Source organism: Vicugna pacos, chromosome 2, assembly GCF_048564905.1.
Source record: "Vicugna pacos chromosome 2, VicPac4, whole genome shotgun sequence".
In the NCBI taxonomy this organism is placed as follows: Eukaryota; Metazoa; Chordata; class Mammalia; order Artiodactyla; family Camelidae; genus Vicugna; species Vicugna pacos.
Genome location: NC_132988.1, coordinates 109,745,823 through 109,768,110, shown reverse-complemented (window position 1 = coordinate 109,768,110; position 22,288 = coordinate 109,745,823). Strand labels below are relative to the sequence as shown.

Genomic DNA, 22,288 nt, shown 5'->3' with positions numbered 1-22,288 from the left:
ATGCCTACTATATTCTAGGCACATTACATGTCTTATCTTACTTAAACATCATAACAACCAAGCAAGGTTGGCATGCTTAAGCGCATAAGAAACGATAAAAGTGAGTCACAGAGAGTTGAAGTACAAATGAAGTCAAGTCACGGGGCTGGAACTGGAACACAGCCCTTGCTCTTCCCCTTACGCCTGTCTACCAGCTCTCTGAGAACCTCCTCTAGAATCACAGAGTCCACAGGGCAGAGAGCCACCACGTGCAATGCATACGTAATCCCGTCTTAAGTAATACTGATGATACTCATTTCACATTTTCCAATGTGAATCCTTATGGTTAGAAACCATTTAATAGCTTGCTATACATTAGCTCATTTGACACTTAACTGATTAGTTTGGTTGGGCTGCATCCTTCCTATGCTTTCTCCAGCCACAGGTCAACGATTCTTCCCATTAGTAAAGAGGAAGCTGAGCTGGGTAGTGTTTAAGCAACTTGTTCGAGCTGGTAAATGACAGCAGCATCCAGACTTAAGTAGTAGCATTCTCCTGATCCCTCCTTGCAACTTCAAGCAACTGACTCACTTGCCATTCAATAACCCAGAGAGATTTAACCTGTTAAGCCACTTTACAAGATTGAACATTACCCTGTTAGCAACTATCATATTTTTCACTGAGTCCTCCGCAGGCAAACCCTGTTCTACAGAAATGACATGATTTCAACTTTTGTAAACAGATAGGAAATAAAATGACAGGTAGCTTATAAGATTACTCATCAAAAATAGTAAACCTCACAACACTGTAAACTGACGATAACTCAATAAAACAAATTCACATTAAAAAAAAGTAATCACTTAAAAAAAGCCCAAACCTATAGATACAATTAATAACATTAATGCTTTTCTTCTTCCAAGGAACTGCTAGTCTTTGTATTTTTATTATTTGTATTTTCAAAAAAAAAAGTTTGTATACTTCTTTGAGAAACCCTAAGGCAAACTATAAAAATACAATGAAATTAATTGAGATAGCTCGGTAGATAACTAACAGGTGTCAAACTCCAAAATAAGAAATGATGGCATGGAACAACAAATCATGGTGATAAAAATAATTGTTTTCTGATTGCTCTCTGATTGACAAAAGTGTATTCATCAGAGAATAATACTCAATAACTACATTATTGTTCTTTTCAGTACTTTAAAGACAATTTTTTAAAGTGACTTTTCCAGAGTGTGCGCTCTAAATTTAGGAACACAGACTCCAGGGACGCACAAAACGACATGCATCAGAAGAAAATACCAGTTAAGAAAAAGAGCTAAACGTTAGTACCAATAAACAGACTAACATGTTTACTCCCTCATAAATATATATCTACAAAAAGACAACTAGTTGGTATTGAAGCCTGGGCACTTCTGATCTACAGAACCCTGAGAATAGAATGGAGCTCTCTCGACGTGCGAGAACCAGAGGCACTGGAGCAGCATTAGAGCGACCTTTCTAGTCACTCCCTACTGCTTTTTAAAAGATAGGGAAGCTAAGGTAGAGGGAAATAGACAAATAAGCTGCTCTTTCTCAGAGCGTCCCAACCACACGTATGTAGACAAATACAAGAACTTGGATCCCTAATTATAATCTACTACTCACCAGAGCACTTTTCAATTCCATTTTCTATACCAAATTATTTAACATTTATTGAGTACCCATCAGAAAGCACTTTTGGGTTACAAAGATGAGAAAGATACAGTCCATGCTTTCAAAGAATTTGCAACCTAGAGGAATTTTTAACAAATACCCCTTTATATCTGGAAATTAAAATTTTGACAAAATTTGTTAAGTTTAATGCTAGACACCTGTCATATAATTATACATTTGTACCAATTGAAAGATTAATAAATATTTCTCAACTTTTCTTGATGGATTTTTTAAACAATGGTAGTAAGTCTGCAAAATTAAAAGATCAATCATTACAAAATGTTATACAATGAAGTCTCTCAGTGCTCCGAGTCCTTCTTCTAGGAGCAATTCTTCGAGATAGTCCCTTTACACTGAGATATATATCTGTGTTTCAAATACCTCCTTTTCCCCTACACAATTCTGTATACCGTTCCATATCTCACTTGTATATTTTGGAGTGTTTCATACTTGTACAATGAATACTTGATTCTTTAACAGCTACAGAGGATTCCATTCTATGCATATGTTGTCATTGACTTTGCCAGTCTTCGACTGATAAACTTTTGGGCTATTCCAATCTTTTGCTTAAAATACCAATGTATTGAATATTCTTATGTGTCTCTTTAAGTATGTGTGCAAGTACATCTTCCTTCCAAAATTTCCTTCATAGACTGTGTACCATTTTACACTCTAACGATGTATGAATGTATCTTCCTTCCCTCACACTCGTACAATATATAATAAAATTTATGAAAGCTTAAAAAAATGGTATGCTATTGTTTAATTTGCATTTTCATTCTGAGTAAGATTAAACTTGTTTTCATATCTTAAAAACCATTTGAATTTCCTTTTCTTCGTTCTTTGCCAGTTGAGATGGTCTTTTTCTCATTGATATGCAGTTAAAATTAATCCTGTGGTCTATGTGACTTAAAATCCCACTCCCTTCCTCACCCTGCCTAGTTCACTGTATCTGCTTACAGTGATTTTGTCATGAATCCATTTAAAATTTTCTATTATCAAGTTTATCAGTTTTATTTCATGGCTTCGCTGCTTTACATCATGATTAGAAAGCTGAATTAGCAGCATTTGAATCCTCTGATAAAGCGGCTTTATAAATCTCTATCAAGGATTCCTATGAAAGCTCAGCAGCAGTGTACACAGTGGTACTTTGGGGAGAAACGAGTTGGGGAAAAGAATGTAGGGACCTGGGTTCCAGTTCTGACAATATTAACAATCAGCCTTATGACCTTGGACAAGTAACGTTAGCCTCCTTCAGCCTCATTTTCTTTGTCTGTAAGAAAAAAAAATGACATCTCCCGATTAACTTATGTGTTTCTGAGGATCTAACAAGAGTCAATTAATGTGCTTTAAAAACCATATAGAGTTACAAACGCGAAGGTTTAGTTTAACACCGCGCAGTTTGGTGAAGGGGGAAAAAGCTAGGAGAGGGGTACTTATCCCAAGTAAGGCCTCTCTGTCTCTGTCCAGTCAGGAGCCTAGATGGTAGGTGAGGGCTGAGCAAGGGCATTATGTAGACATCTAAGCCTGTTTTCAATGCTTCAGTAATTTCACACACCCCAAGACAGAGCCCCTCTCCACCATCTGAACGGAAGCTTACAGAATGTGTGCATTTGGAAAGTATAAAAGATAAGAATCTTCTGTGGGTCATGGAAAGACAACTACCGTTTGTGATTTGAATGATTATTGATAATTCTAATTTTAACAAAAATGATTTTTATATATTCAACTCTAATAATTTAAACTTGTTTTATTTATTACTGGAGGTATGTGATGGTTCACTTCTGTCATACAGACAATAAACTTTAAGCTAGCCACGTTGCGGGAAACACACTTTAGCATGGTCAAGACAGGTCGGAAAATACCACTTAGAAAGCAGTTGCAACACGCCAGGGTTTTGCAGGTTGGTGAGGAGGCAGAGGGACAAGTATTCATAAGTTACCAGAATTAAAAGCAGCATGCAGTAAACATAAGTAAAGGGAGTAACTAAGGATGGAGGAATTACAGAGAAGGGATAGGTTAATCCCATCAGTGGGGAAACCGGGGGGAAAACAGTTGCAATAGGTCTCTAGGGATGACGCTTTTCGTAAACTGGGTCAGAGGGAGGCTTCCTAGAGCCTGAGTTCGGAGTTCAGAGCCTGAATTGAATTCACCTGCTGAGTGTACATTCTTTAGCCTCTAAGCTTCAATGTAACAGGGGAGTGAAGATATAATGCCCACATCTTCAGGGAAATGCAATTACTAACTGAGTTTATGTAAATAAAGCACCTGCGTAGAGATTGCAGGTAAAATGCCTGTTTGGACACGCAGTAAGGAGTCAGGAAACCTAAGCTAATATTAGTACTAATAACAAGAATTAAAATCAAAAGGTTCATGTGTGGGGATAAACAATGGCAGATATGTATATGATTTGCTTATGCAATGTTCACCAAATTAGTTTGTTCCTGTAATTTGTGTAGACAGGTAAGTAATACAACAGTCAATTTTGAATCTCCAGGCTTAAAGGGGGTCAAATGTAGAAGAGCCACAGCATGTAGCCAGGTGAACACAGTCTACCAGTTAACCGTGAGATCTAACGTGAGGAAATAAATTCTTTCTCTTGTTGGCAAATTCTGTAAGAGTTAAGTTGTACAGGTTTTGGGATTTTTAAGAAGACAAATTTATCTCAAAAGCAAAATTTCCCTTTGGTAGGATACTGATGAATTTAAAGGCCTTGGAAGAATCTTAAGTGGGAGATTTTAAGTCAGATATTTTTCCTGACTTGCTTTTGATTATTCAGTATATTTATCTGGAGGAGCAGAACCACCTAGTGGTTAAGAGCAAGACTTTGAAATCTGATACTCTTGGATTAGAATCCTAGATTTGCAATTTACTGCAATCAATTTTAGGAAAATTACTTTTTCAACAAAAGATTAGCACACTGGTGCAAACCAAGTGTTACCATGATTATTAGAGAGCAAACTGTGATAATCAGGAACTCGAAAGAAAACATCTAGAATGGAAAGAATAGTTTCTACTGAGAAATGGGATAGCTACTGACATTTTTAGTTGAAAAAATGAAGAAAATTATAGTCAGATCAAGGGCACAAAGCCAATTCTTTTCAGGAGCCAATGACCACAGTTTGCACTGCTATGTGATTTAGATGAGATCCTTGGCCGATTAGGGACAAAAGCTTTCCCTGAATTTCTTAATGAACTTGTATATAAACTTGGGGTAACACAACTGTGCCTAAAGCAGTATCTTAAATATAACAGGTATTCAATTATTCAATAAATACATAAATGTGATTGATATTTTTATAAAAATAGAAAATTTCAGTACTACATTAATATGAAATTAAAAGCAATTAGCAAGTTGTTCATCTAAGATAATGCCAACTAGCTAACTAGAAAATATTGCAGAACCTGGTATGATTTTAAACGAATGTTTCTGGACCTGTTCCCATCTCTCTTTTCAGGAACTTATCAGTGATCAGCATCAACAATCCTGTTGCCCTCCTTCCTTTTTTTTTTTTTAATATACCATCTGTGGCAGATTAAGTGCATTAACAGCCCCAGCTCTTCACCCACCACTGTATTTACTCCCTTTGCCTTAACATTTTACAGCGCCCTCTCACTGCCTCACCTGTGGGACGCGCTCTGGCTAACGGCATCCTAGCGAAACGATGCGAGCTGAAGCTGAGAAGCTGCTCGGGATTTATGCTCACACGTGCACCTGCTGCAGCCATGAGAACGTGCCGGGGCTGGCTTGCGAGAAGGATCTGAGACACATGCAGCAGGGCTGAGTGGTCCCACCTGACAGCCAGCCAACCTCAGGACACGCGAGGGGGCCCAGCCAAGGCCCAGAGAGTCTTCTGGCCTTATTTGCCAATCACTGACTCATGAGTGAAAGAAATGCTACTGCTTCTGGGTGTTTGTAGCGTAGCACTGTTGTGGCAATAGATAAATGACAGACCATCTCTTCTCAACTGTGTCCTCACCATGATGTTTACACAAGTAAAGTCCCTCATTCCTTAAAAAACAAGGCTTCACTCAATCTTTTGTTTCATCAGGTTAATATTTTAGAGTTAGATTGCTTTAACAAGTTGTCCTAGACGTGCTATCACTATTTACCATACCTTTTATTCTTTAACGTGTTTCAGTCTAGCTTCCAGGCCTTTACTCCACAGCCCTTACTAAAGTCATTCATGAAATGGTAAGTTGAGTGAATGATCTTTAGTTTTCAACTTCTTTATCCTAACAGCATTCAATACTGTTGGCCATTTCCTCTGCTATGGACTGGATTGCCTACCTCCCCACCTGGCCCGGACTGACATGTTGAAGCCCTAACCCCCATAATGAGAGATACAGGGCCTTTAGGAGGTACTTTAAGGTAACATGAAGTCATAGGGCAGGGTCATAATCCAATAGGATTGGTGTCCCTATAAGAGGAGGAGACACCAGAGAACAGGAAAGTGGCCTGCAAGCCAGGAAGAGAGCTCTCGCCAGGAACGGGGCCCTCCAGCGCTCGATCGTGGGCTTTCCAGCCTCCAGAACCGCGAGACAACACGCTTCTGCTGTTTAAGTCATGCAGCCTATGTTGCAGCAGCCTGAGCAGAGTAAGATACCCTCTTGTCTGAGACTCACTCTTGTTTTTGGCTTTTAAGACAAAACACAGTACTGATTCTCCTCGGCTTCTTCCTGTCACTGCAAGGCCTCCCGCTCTACCTGGCTGACGCATGCTGGGATTCTCAGGGTCGAGTCCCAGGTCTTTCCTTCCTGTTCCACAACCTCTCCTTGGCTCTCGTCCAGATGCAGTGTCAGTCACCAGCGATGGCCGAGGTACCTTCCCGAGCACTCAGCCCAACGTAGCTCCCCTAGAAATCCTCACAGCACCCAATTTCATGAACACAGGGTTTACCTGTTTTTTTCTTCTTACCCCCTCCCACTAAAACACAAGCTTGATGAGAGTGCAGATTCTTGTTGGTCTTGTTTATTTCCAGCACACAGCATACAGCAACTGGATAAATATTTGTTAAACAAATAAATCTGGGATGTTTGCTTCTAGTCATGATGAAGTAATAAAATGAGTTTGCCCTCTCACTTTTAATGACTTAAAAAATAAACACAAAATATATGAAATAATGTTTCTAAGATAATGGATGACAGGAATGCAGGATGGCAGTGAACTCTGAAAAAGGGGAAACACAGGAAGTAAGCTCTAACATTTGCTCTGGCTTACTGCCTGGAGACTTTCTGGGCTGTATATGGGGGGGACCCAAAGAGGCCTTGGAAATCTTCCCAAGAAGACAGAGTTTAGAGGTGAGGGAGTCCAAGGTGACTAGAATGTGTGGGGCGATATACAGGAGAGAGCACTGCAGAGACAGCCAGCTCCAGCGACCCCTGAAGTCTGGAGATAAACACTGATCAGTACACGCATGTTTCCCAAGGCTGTGAAAAGGACCAGGTGGAGAATACCCAGAGGCCACGTAGGACTGGATATAATTTGTGCTTCCACCGGAAAGAATGCAAAGAGCTAGGAGCTGAGGCGTTGAGCATGCCTCGGACAGCTGCTGGTATTGCCTCACGAGGGGTGAAATTAGCCACTGACAGTCCACAGACATGGCTCTGGAGAACCTGCATGTTCTTGCCTTCACTCACTCTTCAGTCTTCATCACACCTGACATCATGCTCTCCCTTCTCTCTCGACTTCAGACACACCAGTCACGTCTTACCCGTCTTACCCGCCAAGAACACTGGACCTCAAGGGTTTTTTCACATTCAGTTCTTTCCTCCTGAGAAGTCATTCCTCTCCTCCCAGTTCTCTGCCACTCGGCCTAGCTGATTCCTACTCACCCTTCACAGCTCAGCTCAACTCCATGTCCTCCGAGAAGTCTGCCCTCACTTCCCTGACTTGATAAGCTCTCCCTATAAAGAATCCTCATAGGACCACCTACTAAGAACTTGTAAGATCTGTGTAATTGTTTTCTCAGTGTCCGCCCCTCCAAATAAACCTGAACCATGAATGGAATGCCTTCTAGTTTTGTCCCCCATTATTTCCCCTATGACTAGCACGCTACACTATTGGCATACAGGAGACAAATATTTCTGAAAGAATAAATTTCTGAAAGAAAAATGGGGTCTATAGATATAGGCTTCTAAAATCTAGCTATTTTTATATAATACAGAAACAAAGAAGTAAACAAACAAATTTTCCAGGTTGCCAGGAATTGGAATTGGGGGAGAAAAAAGAAGCCAAAGTCTTGTTTAAAATTAAACAAAAACAAGGAAGAAAAAAACCTGGAAGGGTGATATCATTCAGACCCCTACTCTGCCTTCTTGTTTTTTTTTTTTTTTTAATTAAACAATAGGTGAATTCAGTAGGCTTAACATTATGATAATCACAGAATACTCAGCTTCACTACAAAGAAAACTATTTACCACACAGGAAAAATGAGAGAAATATGGTAGCCAGGAGAGCTGAACTAAGAATTCTGAATTCCTGAGAGAAGAAAAAAGGGGTAGCGAAGGGGAGAAGAGAACAGCTGAGGAAGGAATTTAGGGTGTGAAGCACTGAAGTCAATCTCTTTCTAACAGGTGGTAGCAGCTGGTTAAGGAAGAGAAGGGTGACCCTTGAACTTACCTCAGAAAGACAGAGCAGGTCTGGAGGCTGAAGGGAGAGAATAAAGATTTACAAAACAGAATCACACTGGCACTCATGGCTCCCCCAGCACCACTCTGGTGGATAAAGACAGGTCTGGTCCCACAGAGATAAATCAAAACGGAACAACCGCATGTGAGAAATGTATTGTGTGGGAGGAGAGGGTGGACAACGGAGGGGAGTGGATGGGGTGCTGGGATGAACTGGATATAATAATTAATCTACTAAAAAAAAAAAGTCCAGTGACTGTTTTCCCCTAGTCACACCATGTGAAAATTGCATTGAAATAAACAGGAGTCGGCAAACTTTCTATGCAAAGGGCCAGATAATGAATATTTTAGGCTCTGCGTGCTACATGCTCTCAGTTGCAACTACTCAGGTCAGCTTCTGTGGCATAAAAAGAGCGACAGACATCATATAAGTGAATGACCATGACAACGTTCCAACAAAACTACTGACAAAGCAGACCCAGGGCCAGATGCCCCCATTTGGAAAGTTACCAGAGCTGCACTACGCATCCACCAGCGCGGAGAAGCAGACAAATCAGCTTTCTTGACGTTATGCTAATTACGCTGCCAAACTGAAAAAACAGCTTGAAATATTTTTTGACAAGTTCTCTGAGTTCTTTTTTGATTCTAATGTCTAACAATGCCTGGTCGATCAAAAGAAAAATATATAATATTTGTTGAATAAATTGAATAGTTTTTCATGAAAGATGTGGGGTAATTAGTAAATAAAGCAGAAAATCCTGGAAAAGTCAGTAATGGTTGACAAAGCAATGGGATATAAAATATGCAAGAAAAATTCTAGGAAAATATATCAAGACAAGAGATTATCAAACATATGTTTTATATTTTAATAACAGTATTTATGGCAAGAGTTAGAAACTCTTCAAAACCTAAAACTCTTCTCTGTACTCAGTTCCTAAGAAAATTACAATGATGGGCCGAAAACCCAACTGTAAACAGAAAGGATTTTTATTAGAAATTCTTGACTTCATTAGAATATTTTAAATTACTGGGTCACAGTTTCACAGTTTCACTTACAGCACTGGCAAGTAACAAAGTGATCATATGCAGCCCATGTAAAAGGGAATAGGTCGATGCATTTATTAATTTCTTTACATTAAAATATCTGTCTTTGTTTCATCCAGTTCTGATCAAATTAAGACTGTGGATTAGTTCAGACTTGAGGAGACACTGATCTCATATATTTTCCTGAATTCATATGATATTTTCTCATGCTTTATCATACAGGGAGGAAAAACCACCTGAATTGACTGCAGCTCTTCCTTCCTTAACTCACTGAGAAATAAAATCTAATATTCAAAAAAGAACTTACAAAATAGACTGATCAAAACATGATCATTCTGGAGTATTTACCACAGTGTTCATTTAATGGTGAATCTTAACACAGCACTTAACAATTTAATTTTAATTACTCTAACAATTTATGTACAAGAACAAATCTAGTACATAAATTATATTTTTACAGTCATTGCATTCTTCCTGGGAACACAACAGTGAGTATAGAGAAACCCTAGCAGGAAACCATGCAGAGCCGTGTTTCCTGATTATATTCCCCAAACTGTGTCCTGTGGAGTGTGACGCTCGGAGCCTGTGGTTCAACATGCAAATGGAGCACTGTGACTCAGGGAGCTCAGGAAAGAGAACCGAACGTTTCCCAGTGTTATCAGACCACAGACCCCTTGCCTCCAGAACGTCGTGGTGGACTAGTGTGTCACAGAACACACCTTTGGAATGCTTGTAGCCAACTAGAGTAAGGTGGTGGAATTATCTGGAAACACTTTTCTATCAAAATGAAATTTAGAAAATCATCTACTCCATGCTTCCATTAGATAATAATTATGATGCTGAAAACGGCACACAAAGAGACCCTTAACCCTAAATTTTGTTTTTAATGTTTAAGAATATTCTATGCCGAGGGTTGCCTCAACCATACAAATTGAAAAGAACACCTTGAGTTAGGTCTCCAAAAATGTGGTAAAGTGTTCACTAGCAGGAACAGAGAAGAATGTGTGGTTAGTCTCAGTTTTAGGTAGTTAAAGAAGTATACTATTAGTTACAATTGCCCATCAGTTATATACCTGAGTGAAAACCAGAATTCTGAATGGAAAAAGTACATGTATATTCAGTCATTTTTGAGGATAGATGACAAAACGGGAGAAGCTGACAAACTGACATTTTTTTCACTCATCTCAGAATCCAATTCAAGGTGTGAACTTGAATTCTGAATTTTTATGGGAAACTTAACATTTTAGAATGAATACTATCAGGACAGTAGCTTTAAGTACACATTAGGTTATTCTACTTTTAAAATTTCCCCAGAGGTGTCCAAAGTCCGTTTATTATATCCAGATATATATCAGTTAGGAAAAAGCACACATTTGCTTTGGGAACTAAAAAGACACTGACATTAAAAGGGTCTATATTACTATTTTCAATAGTCATACTCAGTGTTAGGCCATTATCACCTCAAAAATCATCTCACGACTGGCCCTTCACACACCCCCATTCTACCCTCCCCCTCAAGTCTATATTGTGCACAACTATTAGAAAAAGACTCCCTAGAATTACACATGGAGTCTGTAACTTCCCACAATTCACAGAATAAACTCTTGGTCTGATCTCTTTGTTCTTCTGTTACACTCACTTGGTGAACACAGTTACTATCAAATCTAAGGGCCCAGGTTTCTCCAAGCTTATATTCTGGCAGCCGAGATAAGATCACAAAGCTGTTCAATCTTGTCATCTCTTGAGACAGTATTTCAAACCTTATCCACAGAGCCCAGTACTCACCACACCACTCTGCGTTACTCCTTGGTACCACAGACTCTACCATCCCCAACACGCTGCCCAGAAACTTGGGAGCTGATCTGCATCCCCATCTATCTTTCTCACCATTCTCACGTTTGGGACGGAAGTAACTCTTCCAGCCAATGCCCTATAATATTCAGTAATCAACTCAGGGACTTCACTCCATTTCCACTACCGGCCACCTCACTTTTCTATCTTCATCCTTTCAGTTTCTACTGGCTTCTCCCCATTGGCATCTATGTATCTATTTTTTTTTTTTTAAAACCTACCTTCAACTGGGCTTCTTCTCACTGCCTCCCCATCTCCTCTCCAATAGCAACCATTTACAGTTTTCTGTGCTAGTTTTCGTCATTTCCTCTTCCTGCATTTACTCAGTCATAAGATTTCTGACTCTGTAAGTCCATCAAAACTGCTCTCTCCCAAATCTCTAAAATAACCTCTTGTGCTATCCTGACTGGAACATTTCAAGGCCTAACTGACCTCTTTTATCAACATTTTACACTGTTGTTTTTTCCCTTCTTAAAACACACTTCCTTTCACCACACACTCCCGGCTTTCCTCTTCCCTCCTGACCACTCTCAGCAGTCCCCTTGTACACCTCTCTTCTTTCCTTTAGGCTCTGAGACCCGAGGTTCTTCACATTTTACACTGAGCAATCTTTTCCACTCTCGTGGCTTCAGTTACTTGCTGACCCCCAAATTTTACCTCCAGCTCAGACCTCTCTCCTGAGCAACAAACCCATATTAACTAACTGCTTTCTAAAGCATCTTTTCTTGGATATCCCACTACATACCTCAAATTCATTATGTCTAAAATGGAACGTTACTAGTACCTACCCAGATGTTCAAGCCCCAAAACTTGGATGTTATCCTTTGTTCCTCTGTTTTCTAAAACAGATTAATTCTACTTCATAGATCTCTCTCAAATACACCTGTTCTTCTCCATTAATGATACTATCATAAGGGCTCAAGACATTTTTTTCATTAACTGATGCTGACCTCACAGTTTGGGCTGTTTACCCCAGTACCTTTATCTTTTGCCATTTTCTCAGTCACCCTCTACCCCATTCTTAATTCTTATTTTGTGCCTCAGCTATATGAACTAAATTACTCAGTGTTTCAGCTCTCTTCTGTCACCCAAATTTTCCATATGCAATTTCTTTCTGCAGAAAATACTCTCTGGACTGCTAATACTTTGACATCCTTCAAATCCCAGCTTAGATGTGACTACTATGTAGGAATCCTTGCCTAACCCTCTAAGCCTGGGTTCAGCTTCCCTCCTATGTGCTCCTACAGTCCACCTCCCTCTCCCATCACAGCACTCACCTCTCTCCTGGGCTTCCTCTTCCCTGTCCCCCATGAGACAGTAAGCTCCACAAGACAATGACTTTAACCATTCTACCCTCTTAAAACATAACATCCCACTTAAAACATAAAATACACTCTACTATTGAATAAATAAATGACACAGGTCTTGTTTTCTCACTTAGATGGCAGAAGAACTTTTCGAACCTTTCACAGTGCCTAAGAGCATATTACAGGCATTCATTATTTGTTGAACTAAGAATAGATTAGAACTGCATTTCTTCTTCCTTTCCATGTCTGTAGTTGATATAAAGAAGTACAAATGTAATGAGTATAACTTTAAAACTCCCGTGTATTAAACTGTATCTGGACAGTTAATCTTGAAATGTATAAAAGCAAGACATTCACGGTAGAGGCAAAACTCTTCATCGATAGAAATATTCCATGATTCATTGTATACATTGCCCTAGGAATTTTCCTAGAAAAGGCCTGTTGTTAAAAGTCTCTCAAATTTCCAGTCAATAATAATTCTATGAAGAAGAAAAACACATATAAAACTAATAATGAATTTTAGTGTCATTCCCAAGAGGCAAAAAGAAGTATGAAATATCGAGAATGAGAAAAAACAACACTTTAAGAAACATGTAAAAATCAGATAAATATAACAAATATTGCTATAAATACAACTTTATAAAAATAATGTCCTTGTTGACTGAGTGAAAAAGAATGTTAAAAAATAAAGAAGGAAAGTTATCAGTGAAAGATTAATAAAATTTTAAGCAGAACAGGAACTATTACTAGTACTCTTAAAAAGGAGAAACGGTGAAAAACAACTCAATATGGCACTAAAATTTTTTTAAGTATCACCAAAGGATTTGAAATTAATTTGAAAAAGTAATAATTAGGCATCTTCCATCTTATTTTTCTAGGGTGATAGCATATTTAGTGAGATGAAGAATCATATTAAAATAAAATTTATATTTATATACCTTAGAAAGATACAATGGTTAAGAAGTTGGAAGGATAAAACACAGTTCTGTTGAAAAATGACAATGTAAACTACCTTTACTATGAAATGAGGATGTATATGTATAAAGAATTAAAAATGAAGCACTATATTTTATTCTCCATTTGTGACAGTTTTAAAAATACGTGTGAATATTTTTAGGCAAATTAAGTTTTTTTTTAAAATCACTATTAGACTTCTCTCTTTTTTGTGACATACTTTTTGTTATAATTATTTTTAGTTATCCTTAGGGCAAGAAACAAAGGGCACTGCTTTTAGATTTGCTTCATCTTTCATAATGGAGACTCTAATTTGACCACCGTTAAAATTTCGATCATTGCATGTTAGAGAGTTAACATTTTTAATCCCTGCATGTTAGATATTACTGAAATAGGTATTTTAAAGTTATTCAGTTAAGCAATTAAATTTGGGGGGGGGGTCATAATAATCTTTTAGCTTATCAAATCTTGAGTTTAATTACTGCTTTTAATATTTTAATCTAAGACCTGAGAAATTTTTTTTTAGCTTTTATGGAAGTTTTTTAAGAAGGTAACAAAGATAAAGCCACCAATACCTCCCCAACCCCACAAAAGATTCCCCTAAAGTAGACAATGTAACAATACAACCACATGATAAGATATCCTTAAATTTCCACTCTTTCATGTCAGGGAAGTAATCAACAGGCACTACCACACTCCTACATACTCTGAATTGTCCAGCATCCATCAATCAGCAGAGCTGGAACTGGCTGTGTTGGTAGCTACAGTGTTTATATCCCATTTTTGCTAGGTTCTAACGGTAACAGTCTCCCTGAGGCACCACTGTCAGGTCAGCATAACTGTATAAACCACATAACTACTTGCTAAAGTAATTTCAGTTTGCCTTCTGAATTTAGCATCACTTTAAAATTACCTGTATATGACCTTCTCCCTTGTCAGGCTGTGGATTATCCCTGGAAAGAAATCCTCATCTTTATTTCCATGGGATCTAATTCAATGTCTGTTCAACAAGTTTGATGATTTATTGGGAAAAAATATCTTGTTCCTTGACACTCTTTAAATAAACACAATCTTAAAGTGGTCCCCAAAGGGCCTAACAACTTAATGGTGAATGTGAGACTGATACCCTAGGATTATGACACGTTATAGTCTTTTATCAATTTAGCAATGAGATAGTCTGTATTTCTCTCTACGTGGTCTCAAAGTTACTAATCTATCAAGACAATAAATATATATTAGCCTGCAGTGTAGTAGTTAACTTTTAGAAAGTGACTTGGTCATATTTATTTGTCCAACTGTTTTCTGTATTTTATATTAAACCTACCTGATGCAAAAGTAGATAATGTAATGTGTACTTTAATGATACATATTTAGTAGAAATTTTCTATGTTTCTATTGAATACACTTTAATTTGCTTGAAATCCCAGAAACATTTAGATTTGGGGAAGTGCACTGGGACATTTAGCAACACCTAATTTCTTGAGTTTCATACTAGGTGCCAAGAAAATAAGACTGTCCAGATATTTTGGAAATCAATTAAAACTAAATCAGCTGTTCCTTTCCTACCCATTATCTCATACTTTACACAAGGCACCTATAATGAAACTTTAAAATTAAGCACAGAAAAACTTACCTAGTTGGGATTTTGAATAATAGTTTGCCATTTGTCCACTGCTGCAAGACTGTCGTTTATGTCTTTTTGTTGACATTTCTGTGGTCTTCCATGGTGGTCTTTTCCTTTTGTTCAATTTGCTAAGAACTTCAGAATTATCAGAAGGATTCTTGTCATAGTTAACACATTTATTTAACTTACTACTGTCAAGTTGGCTAGGAAATTTATCGCTTGAAGGACTATTTGCTTTAGCATTTTCTATTTCTTTAGATTGCTTTTTAAAACAATTTTGCCTAGCAGAATGGGATCTTAAGGTAAAGCGCTTTGAGTCTTCTACATGAGTCTGATGATTACTTCCACTGTCAACAGATTCAGGAGCGTAAATGATTGTATTTAGCTTAAAAGTATTTCTGTGTTCAAGATAGTTGATCTTCCTCAAAAATATTCTACAATCTTTTAAGGTTTTTGACCTCCAATTATTTGGACACACATTTCCTAGTCTTGGCCCCTTTTCAAAATCTTTTTGACTGCAGTTTGTTCCATTCTCCTTTGCTTCTGACTTAAATTTATTCTCTAAACTAGCATGTGTTTTGAAGTCAGACATTGCCACCCTCTGCTGCAAAAAGTCATCCCTGATCTCAGGTGGCAAAATAAACTGATTATCTACTGTGTTTTTCCCTTGGAGTGGGATGTCAGCATTTGTTTTCCCCTCAGTCTTATTTAAAAATTGGTTCTGGCAGAAAAATCTTAAGTTTCTCCTCTTAGAGATCCAATCACCTGTTCCATGGCTGTGCAGCTTTCCCTCTCGCCTCCACCTTTCATGCTGCAACCTCTTAAACTCAGTTCTTTTTAATCTAGTTAGGGTTAAATTACTTTTCACATTTAAAAGTGGAGAGCTAACCATTTTATGTAGTAAATGCAACTTCCCTGATGATTTTGAAGGAGAAGATAGTGCAAATTTTTTAAAGTGCTTTCTGAAGGGGCTGGTGTTAAAATCGGAATATTTGTTCCCTAATTTAATTCCTCTGGTATTTATTACTTCCAAAGGGTTTCGAGCATTTGCTTTTCTAACTAGTGAAAGAGATTGTGTCTCTGTTGTTTGCATAAACCAGGTACAGAGTTCATTCAAATCATACTTTTTCTGAAAAAGCATTTTTACAGGTGAAACTTCAAGTTCTAAAAGACAGGTTTCCAAAGGGCTTGTTATTTTGAAGTTATCATTTTCAACATGTTCTCTTTTTTTAACACAATTTTCAGCTTCATCTCCACTCACACGCACCCAAGCATTTGTTATTTGCTCAAATCTATTGTTTAATTCCTCTAATAAGGAATCGTTTGAAGTAGAAGCAGCCCACCACCTGAGCAAAGGGTTTGATGAAATTATAGGGTCCAAGGATACTTCAGAAACAGGTATTAATTTATTTTCCAAACACGTCTTTGCATTTCTTGAATTTCTAGCTCCTGGAGTACCTTTGGAAGCTATTTTAATCCTTGACTGCTTATGTTTATCTTTCTGACTTTGACTTTTCTGCAAATGGATTTTACATGATTTATGGAGCAGAGCATTTCTACAAATAAGTGAACTAGAAGATGCTAATGAATGTAAGAAATGCAGAGATGGTTTTCTATCCCTAACAGAATGTCTCAAAGGTATAGTAGCAACCATACTTTCTGATCCACTCTTAAACTCGTCAGCTTCAGTGTGCCTTGTGCTCACCTTACTGCGCTGGTGATCATGCTTTTCTTCAGGCAGATTTTTTTCTAATATATTCTCTTGTTCTAAAGGAGGTAAGCAACTGCTAATACTTACTTCCCTCTCCTGAGGTGAAATTCTATGAATAGTCACAGATATGCCAGAGATTTTCACTTTTGCAGGTCTACCGGGCTTCCTAATGATTGCCAAGGGCTTCTGATTTGGTCGAATAATGTTCTTGGAAGGCTGAGGTATGACAGACTTGTTCTTGACAGGGCTGCCGTGTTCCAAGCCGGGCCCCGAGACCCCGCTGTCAGTAGTCAAGCTTGCAGCAGCACTTGTCCTCTTGCCAGAGCCCACCTCACACTCTCCGATGGTCCGGAGACCGTTACATCCTGCTGGAAAACCAGCAGCGTTATTGTTTACAGACAGAACATTGCTTATGTCCACACTTCCTTCAGAAACATGCCTTTTAGTTCTTCTTGACCTTCCATAAATGACAGTTACCGTGATACTCTTTTTATAAATACCTTCTTTTACTTCTGATAAGAGAGATTCTGGACTTTTCTTTCCAGCACTGAAGGACTCATTTTGGCAAAGGGTGATGTCTGTTTGGTCAGTTTTAGGTTTTGGTGGCCTTCCAATCGGTCGCTTAATCTGTTTCACAACCTGGGGACCTATTTTTTTAGGTCTACCTGGTTTTCTTTTAAAAGATGAATCAACAGCGCTGCTTGAATATTCCTTAGGTTCCTCTTGAGGCTTATCACTCATCATATCATCCATAAACATTGCAGAGGATTCTGCAGCTTCCTTTGCACAATTAAATTTGCTTAGTTCTCTTTGAAGAGTAGCACTATTATTAAGATTGGAACTATAATTTTCAAAGTTGACATTCGGTATATCCTCATTTGTTTCTTTTCTTTGGTCAGTTACTTGGTGGGTTGGTCGTTTTTCAGAAGAAGGAAGATCAGTATTTGATTCACAAGTACCGACCGAAGTTAAAGTGTATTTGACTCCTTCACTGCTTTTAACCTCAGATAAAAACATGAGTTTGATAGGACTAGAATAGTTGGAAAAAGAAGATCTTTCAATGGCTTTATATTTTGTTGGTACATTTTCAACACTGGACATCAAGCTACCCATATCTAAAAGGGGTGACTTTTTCTGGCTATCAGGTCTTTTGTTATTCAAATCAAGTGTTGGTGTATGATTGCTTTTAATATTGATGGATGTTACCACAGATTTCGATAAACTCTGCTCTTTGCATGCCATTCTACTTACAGCAAGAGTCATATTTCTAGCAGTATTTTGATCTTTACCATCAATTTCTATCAATTTCTTGGATGCTTTATATCCTTCTGATAATGACTGACTATTCCAAGACTTTTGGGCCATATTTATTGTATCTTCCAAACGTTCCACAACAACCTGTAAATTAGAATTCATTGCAATTTTGTTTAGATCTATATCGTGTGAGTTTTCAATCTGAATGTTTTTCACTGGATCTTTTTTTTTTATGGATTCAGAAACTTTTTTGGCCTTAGGGGATTTTTTGAAAACATAATTATTTGTTACATATATAGAATACCACCCTGGAGGCACAATATTTCGTTTAGTTCTGTTCAAAAGTCCAGGAACATCACTTTTCAAAGGAGTTTGAGTATTCTGTAATTTTGGCTTCTCCTTATAATTTTGCAAAAATGTTTTTCCAGCCACAGATTTCTCCTGTGATCTTCTTATGCTCATTTTCTCAGTTGTTTTATAGCTTTCTGAAAATGCATCAAAAGCCAAGTTAGTTTCTAAATTATGAAGAGGTAGTTGCAATGACTGTAATGCATAATCTGGTGAATATGATGTTTCTGCATGATTATTACCTTGAACGCTTTTAGAATTTTGTAAAGAAGGCCCTTGGCAATGATAGAATTCTTCTTTGTCCGTTGAAAGTGGATCATCATTGCGCGTAAGTTTCCTTGAATTTTTTTCAGTGTATTTTTTTCTTATAAAATTTTCATCAAGACTAGCAAGTTCCCTTTTTATCTGTAAAGACTGCCTTCTAAATATAGGTGAGTCAGGAGAGTTGTGCATTGCAAATAAGGTTTCTTGACGCTTTCGAAATCTTGTCTGAATAATTTTATTTTCTACCTTTTTATCATGTTGACTCAGTAATTCCATAAAACTGTAATCACTGGCTTTTGCATTATGCAACAGAGAGGTTATTAAATCTCTCAATTTTAAATCATTATCTGTATTACCATCACTGCTAGAGAATTTTATAAAGTTTGTCATATCTATAGTTTCTATTGATTTTAATTTTTCATTAATACGATCCATTAAATCTTGAAAAATTACAGTAGTTTCACCTTTTTCATGATTTGTAGTACAATTATTGCTGTCTTCTAAGAGCAAAGAATCAGAGTTACTGGATTTTTTAGTTTTACACATTTTACTTTCATGATCACCTTTGTCACTGTTTATTTCTGCTGGTGTGAGAGATGGAGGCTGGTTAATGTTTGTTTCAAGTTTGTTATTTTCTAAGGCTGAAAACTCTGAGATGACATCTTTCAATTTTTCAAATCCTTCCGTCTGTACAGGTGATAATGGCGGGGGTGAGGGACTTCGAGATCTACAAACATCCTTAAGACTTACTGAAACATCACGTACTTCCCTTGATGAAACAAGAGTATGAAAGGCTGATTTTGTGGAATGAATGTTTGGTAACAGTCCAGCACAGCACCTGTGAGAATTATAACTGTTTCCAATTCCTCTATCTGCTACTGTCTTAATGTGTTCAACAGTTACAGTTTGGCAAGATAAACAATGCGAATCTTTAATACAGACTGGCAGAGGCACAAAACCAGGGCTTTGTCTTTCATTTTGTAAACACCCTCTTTCTGCCAGCCTATATTCACAACTACAGAATAGACCATCTACATCATCTTCAATTAGGGGCTTTTGAGATTCTGAAGACACAGTATATGATGTATTACAACAGCAAAGAGAAGCAGCATTCTGCTCTTGGACTAGAAATTTCAACATAGCCAAAACTTGTTGCTGGTGATGTATGCACAAAGATTCCAAAACTTTGCTTAATGCTGATTTTCCTTTTTCCATTTTAGTAGCTTCCTCTGATTTTGCATCAACAGTTGAACTAAAAATAAAAATCAAACAAAAAATGAATTACAGTAAAAATACCAGTATCATAAGGAGTTATAATTTTAACAGAGTTTGAACAAAAGATATTTTAGTATTGATGGACTCCTCTAACTCCTGTAAAGAGCTGCAATAGTGACATCTTGATTATTGTTTAGCAAAAATATAATGAAGCACTGATGATAATTAATTTCCTATGACTAAGTATAAGAATCAAATCAAAGCCCTATTTTTGTAATATAAAAGTTGCTGCTGCTGACAGATATATTTACAGACTGCTAATGTTTAGTGCTTTGGATATATTAAGAATATTTAATGGAAAGTACTTCAGAAGGAGTTAAGATTTTTGTAAAGTAGACATTTTTATAAGTTATTTTGATAGTTATTAGTCCATATTAGTGCAAATAAGAAAAATAAGGTGTAGGAAAACATCTATCTTTATTTAAAATAGGTATTTTCAAGGTAGTGAAAATAAAATTATTAATAAAAGAGTTTTGCATAGTCACAAGGAAAATTGAGGGATTTATATTTCACATAAATAACAGAATGTATTTTCTAAGATTAAGCTGCAGGCCTTTTAACCTAATAAGAAAAAAAAAACTAAGCTATTTAAAAATGAAATCTATTTTAATTGATTTCTAAATACTAAAGTAATTACATCAAAACTATAGGCATTACTTACCTAATTATTTAATTTCAAATGCTGGAAAATGTCCCACTGTAGAAACTAAATACATCTAACATTAACTAAAACCCAGGATTACTTAGCAACAAATGTAGAAGTCTACAAAAAATTTTTTTAATCCAATACCAGCAGCAAGAAGAATAAAATATGTTGAAAGAATTCTGTTTCAGAAAAGTATCTATTTAAATTAAACATATCACCAAACTCTGTACATGAAAATAGTCTCCCATTCGTGATTTCTTGTATTTGTTGTTAGTTCCTGGTTTGTAGAAATTTTATTTAGGGCTGTAATTGAAGTATGATGATTATAAATTGCTACAGAAGACTGTATTTTGTTTAAAAGGATAGTATGTTCTCATACATTAAAAATGAAGGATTTCTCTTTTAAAATGAAAAGTGAAATTAAATTTTTATTTTGCTCTCTAAAACTGGCTTAGTCCGTTTCACAGATAAGTATGGAATATTTTATCTACATTTTATAAAAATTATGCCATTTGAGTAGCAAAAACACTAGAGCAAATTCTGCAAATTAGATCAATATTTTTCTAGAAAAAAGATACTTTTACTAGAGTCAACCAATGCTTTACTACTACAGCTAACGTGATTTGACATAAAGTAGCTTTCAAAAAAAAAATGAGAAGAAATACAAAATTACAATAAAACTTTAAAAATCTACTGCCACCTCTAGACAGATGAAGACAGGACATGACCTCAGTATCCCTTCCTTTCTGAAAATAATTTTTTGGTAAATTTTATCATGATTGGGAGTGTAAAATGATGGAACGGACTCCCAAGATTCACTATTAGATAATTCAAAATACATATGTAGAGACAAAGGCAAGAGGAAATGTTAGCTATCAAATAAGAAGGTGTAAGTGGTATTTTACTTTTTTCTAGTAAATTAAAAATTGTTATATTTCACATAAACAAAAGAAAACCAAAAAAGGTTCTGAGACACTTTCAGTTATGTTATGTACGTTATGGTCTATTAAGCATATCTGTGAGAAAATAATTGAGAGATTACATGTTTCTCAGAAAAATACACTGCACTATACTTTAAAGATTAATATGCTTTCCTAACAGTTCTTGAAATACTCAAATGCTTTTTTCTGCTACTCAAGTATATAGTAGAAATAATAAAAACTAATGACTCGTGTTAACTATTCTGAAAACCACTGTAAGAGTTTTATATCTCTTTTGACATTCCAAAGAAGCCTATACTTCTTAGAGTTTCTTACTCAGTTTATTATTTTTAATAATGGAATTTTAAAAATACCACAGTGGCCAGTAATTTCTGTCTAATACCATACGAAGAGTAGCTTTAAAAAGTTACTAATTAGATGTTCATGTGTTAAGATTTTATATATATATATATATATATATATATATATATATATATATATATATATATATCAGACATTAGATAACTATGTTCTCAAATTATAAAACTTCACAATATGCTTATCTGGCTTCAATTTTTTTCTTTTCCATATATTTGCATATTAGAAATGCAAAGAAAAACCTAATATATGAGTAAATAATAGTTGAATACATACAAGCCTCCAATCTAGAATTTTTTTCAGTTGATTATAATAAAGTTTCTAAAATTGTATGTGTTCACAGTTCCCCTGTTTTTAAATGCTAAAAAATGTTCTAATCTTCTAACCTTTTCCTGTTTGATTTGTAAA

General features: G+C 36.5%; 1 protein-coding gene across 11 annotated transcripts in view; it reads right to left on the bottom strand.

Annotated features, from left to right (window-relative positions):
* The window catches only part of LCORL (ligand dependent nuclear receptor corepressor like), a 153,728-nt gene that overhangs the window by 2,791 nt on the left and 128,649 nt on the right, over positions 1-22,288 (bottom strand). For 5 of the 11 annotated variants that reach the window (XM_072945825.1, XM_072945827.1, XM_072945828.1 and 2 more), the window contains 2 exons: positions 15,094-19,913; positions 2,705-2,947 (listed from right to left, as the gene is read on the bottom strand). The exons of 3 other annotated variants lie outside the window; for them this stretch is intronic. In XM_072945825.1, coding sequence (XP_072801926.1) covers positions 2,919-2,947; positions 15,094-19,913 — 4,849 coding nt within the window. In that variant the 3' untranslated portion in view covers positions 2,705-2,918. Of the gene's footprint in view, positions 1-2,704; positions 2,948-15,093; positions 19,914-22,288 lie in introns of those variants that run through there. 3 more of the 11 variants (XM_072945831.1, XM_072945826.1, XM_072945869.1) reach the window with 3 other exon arrangements.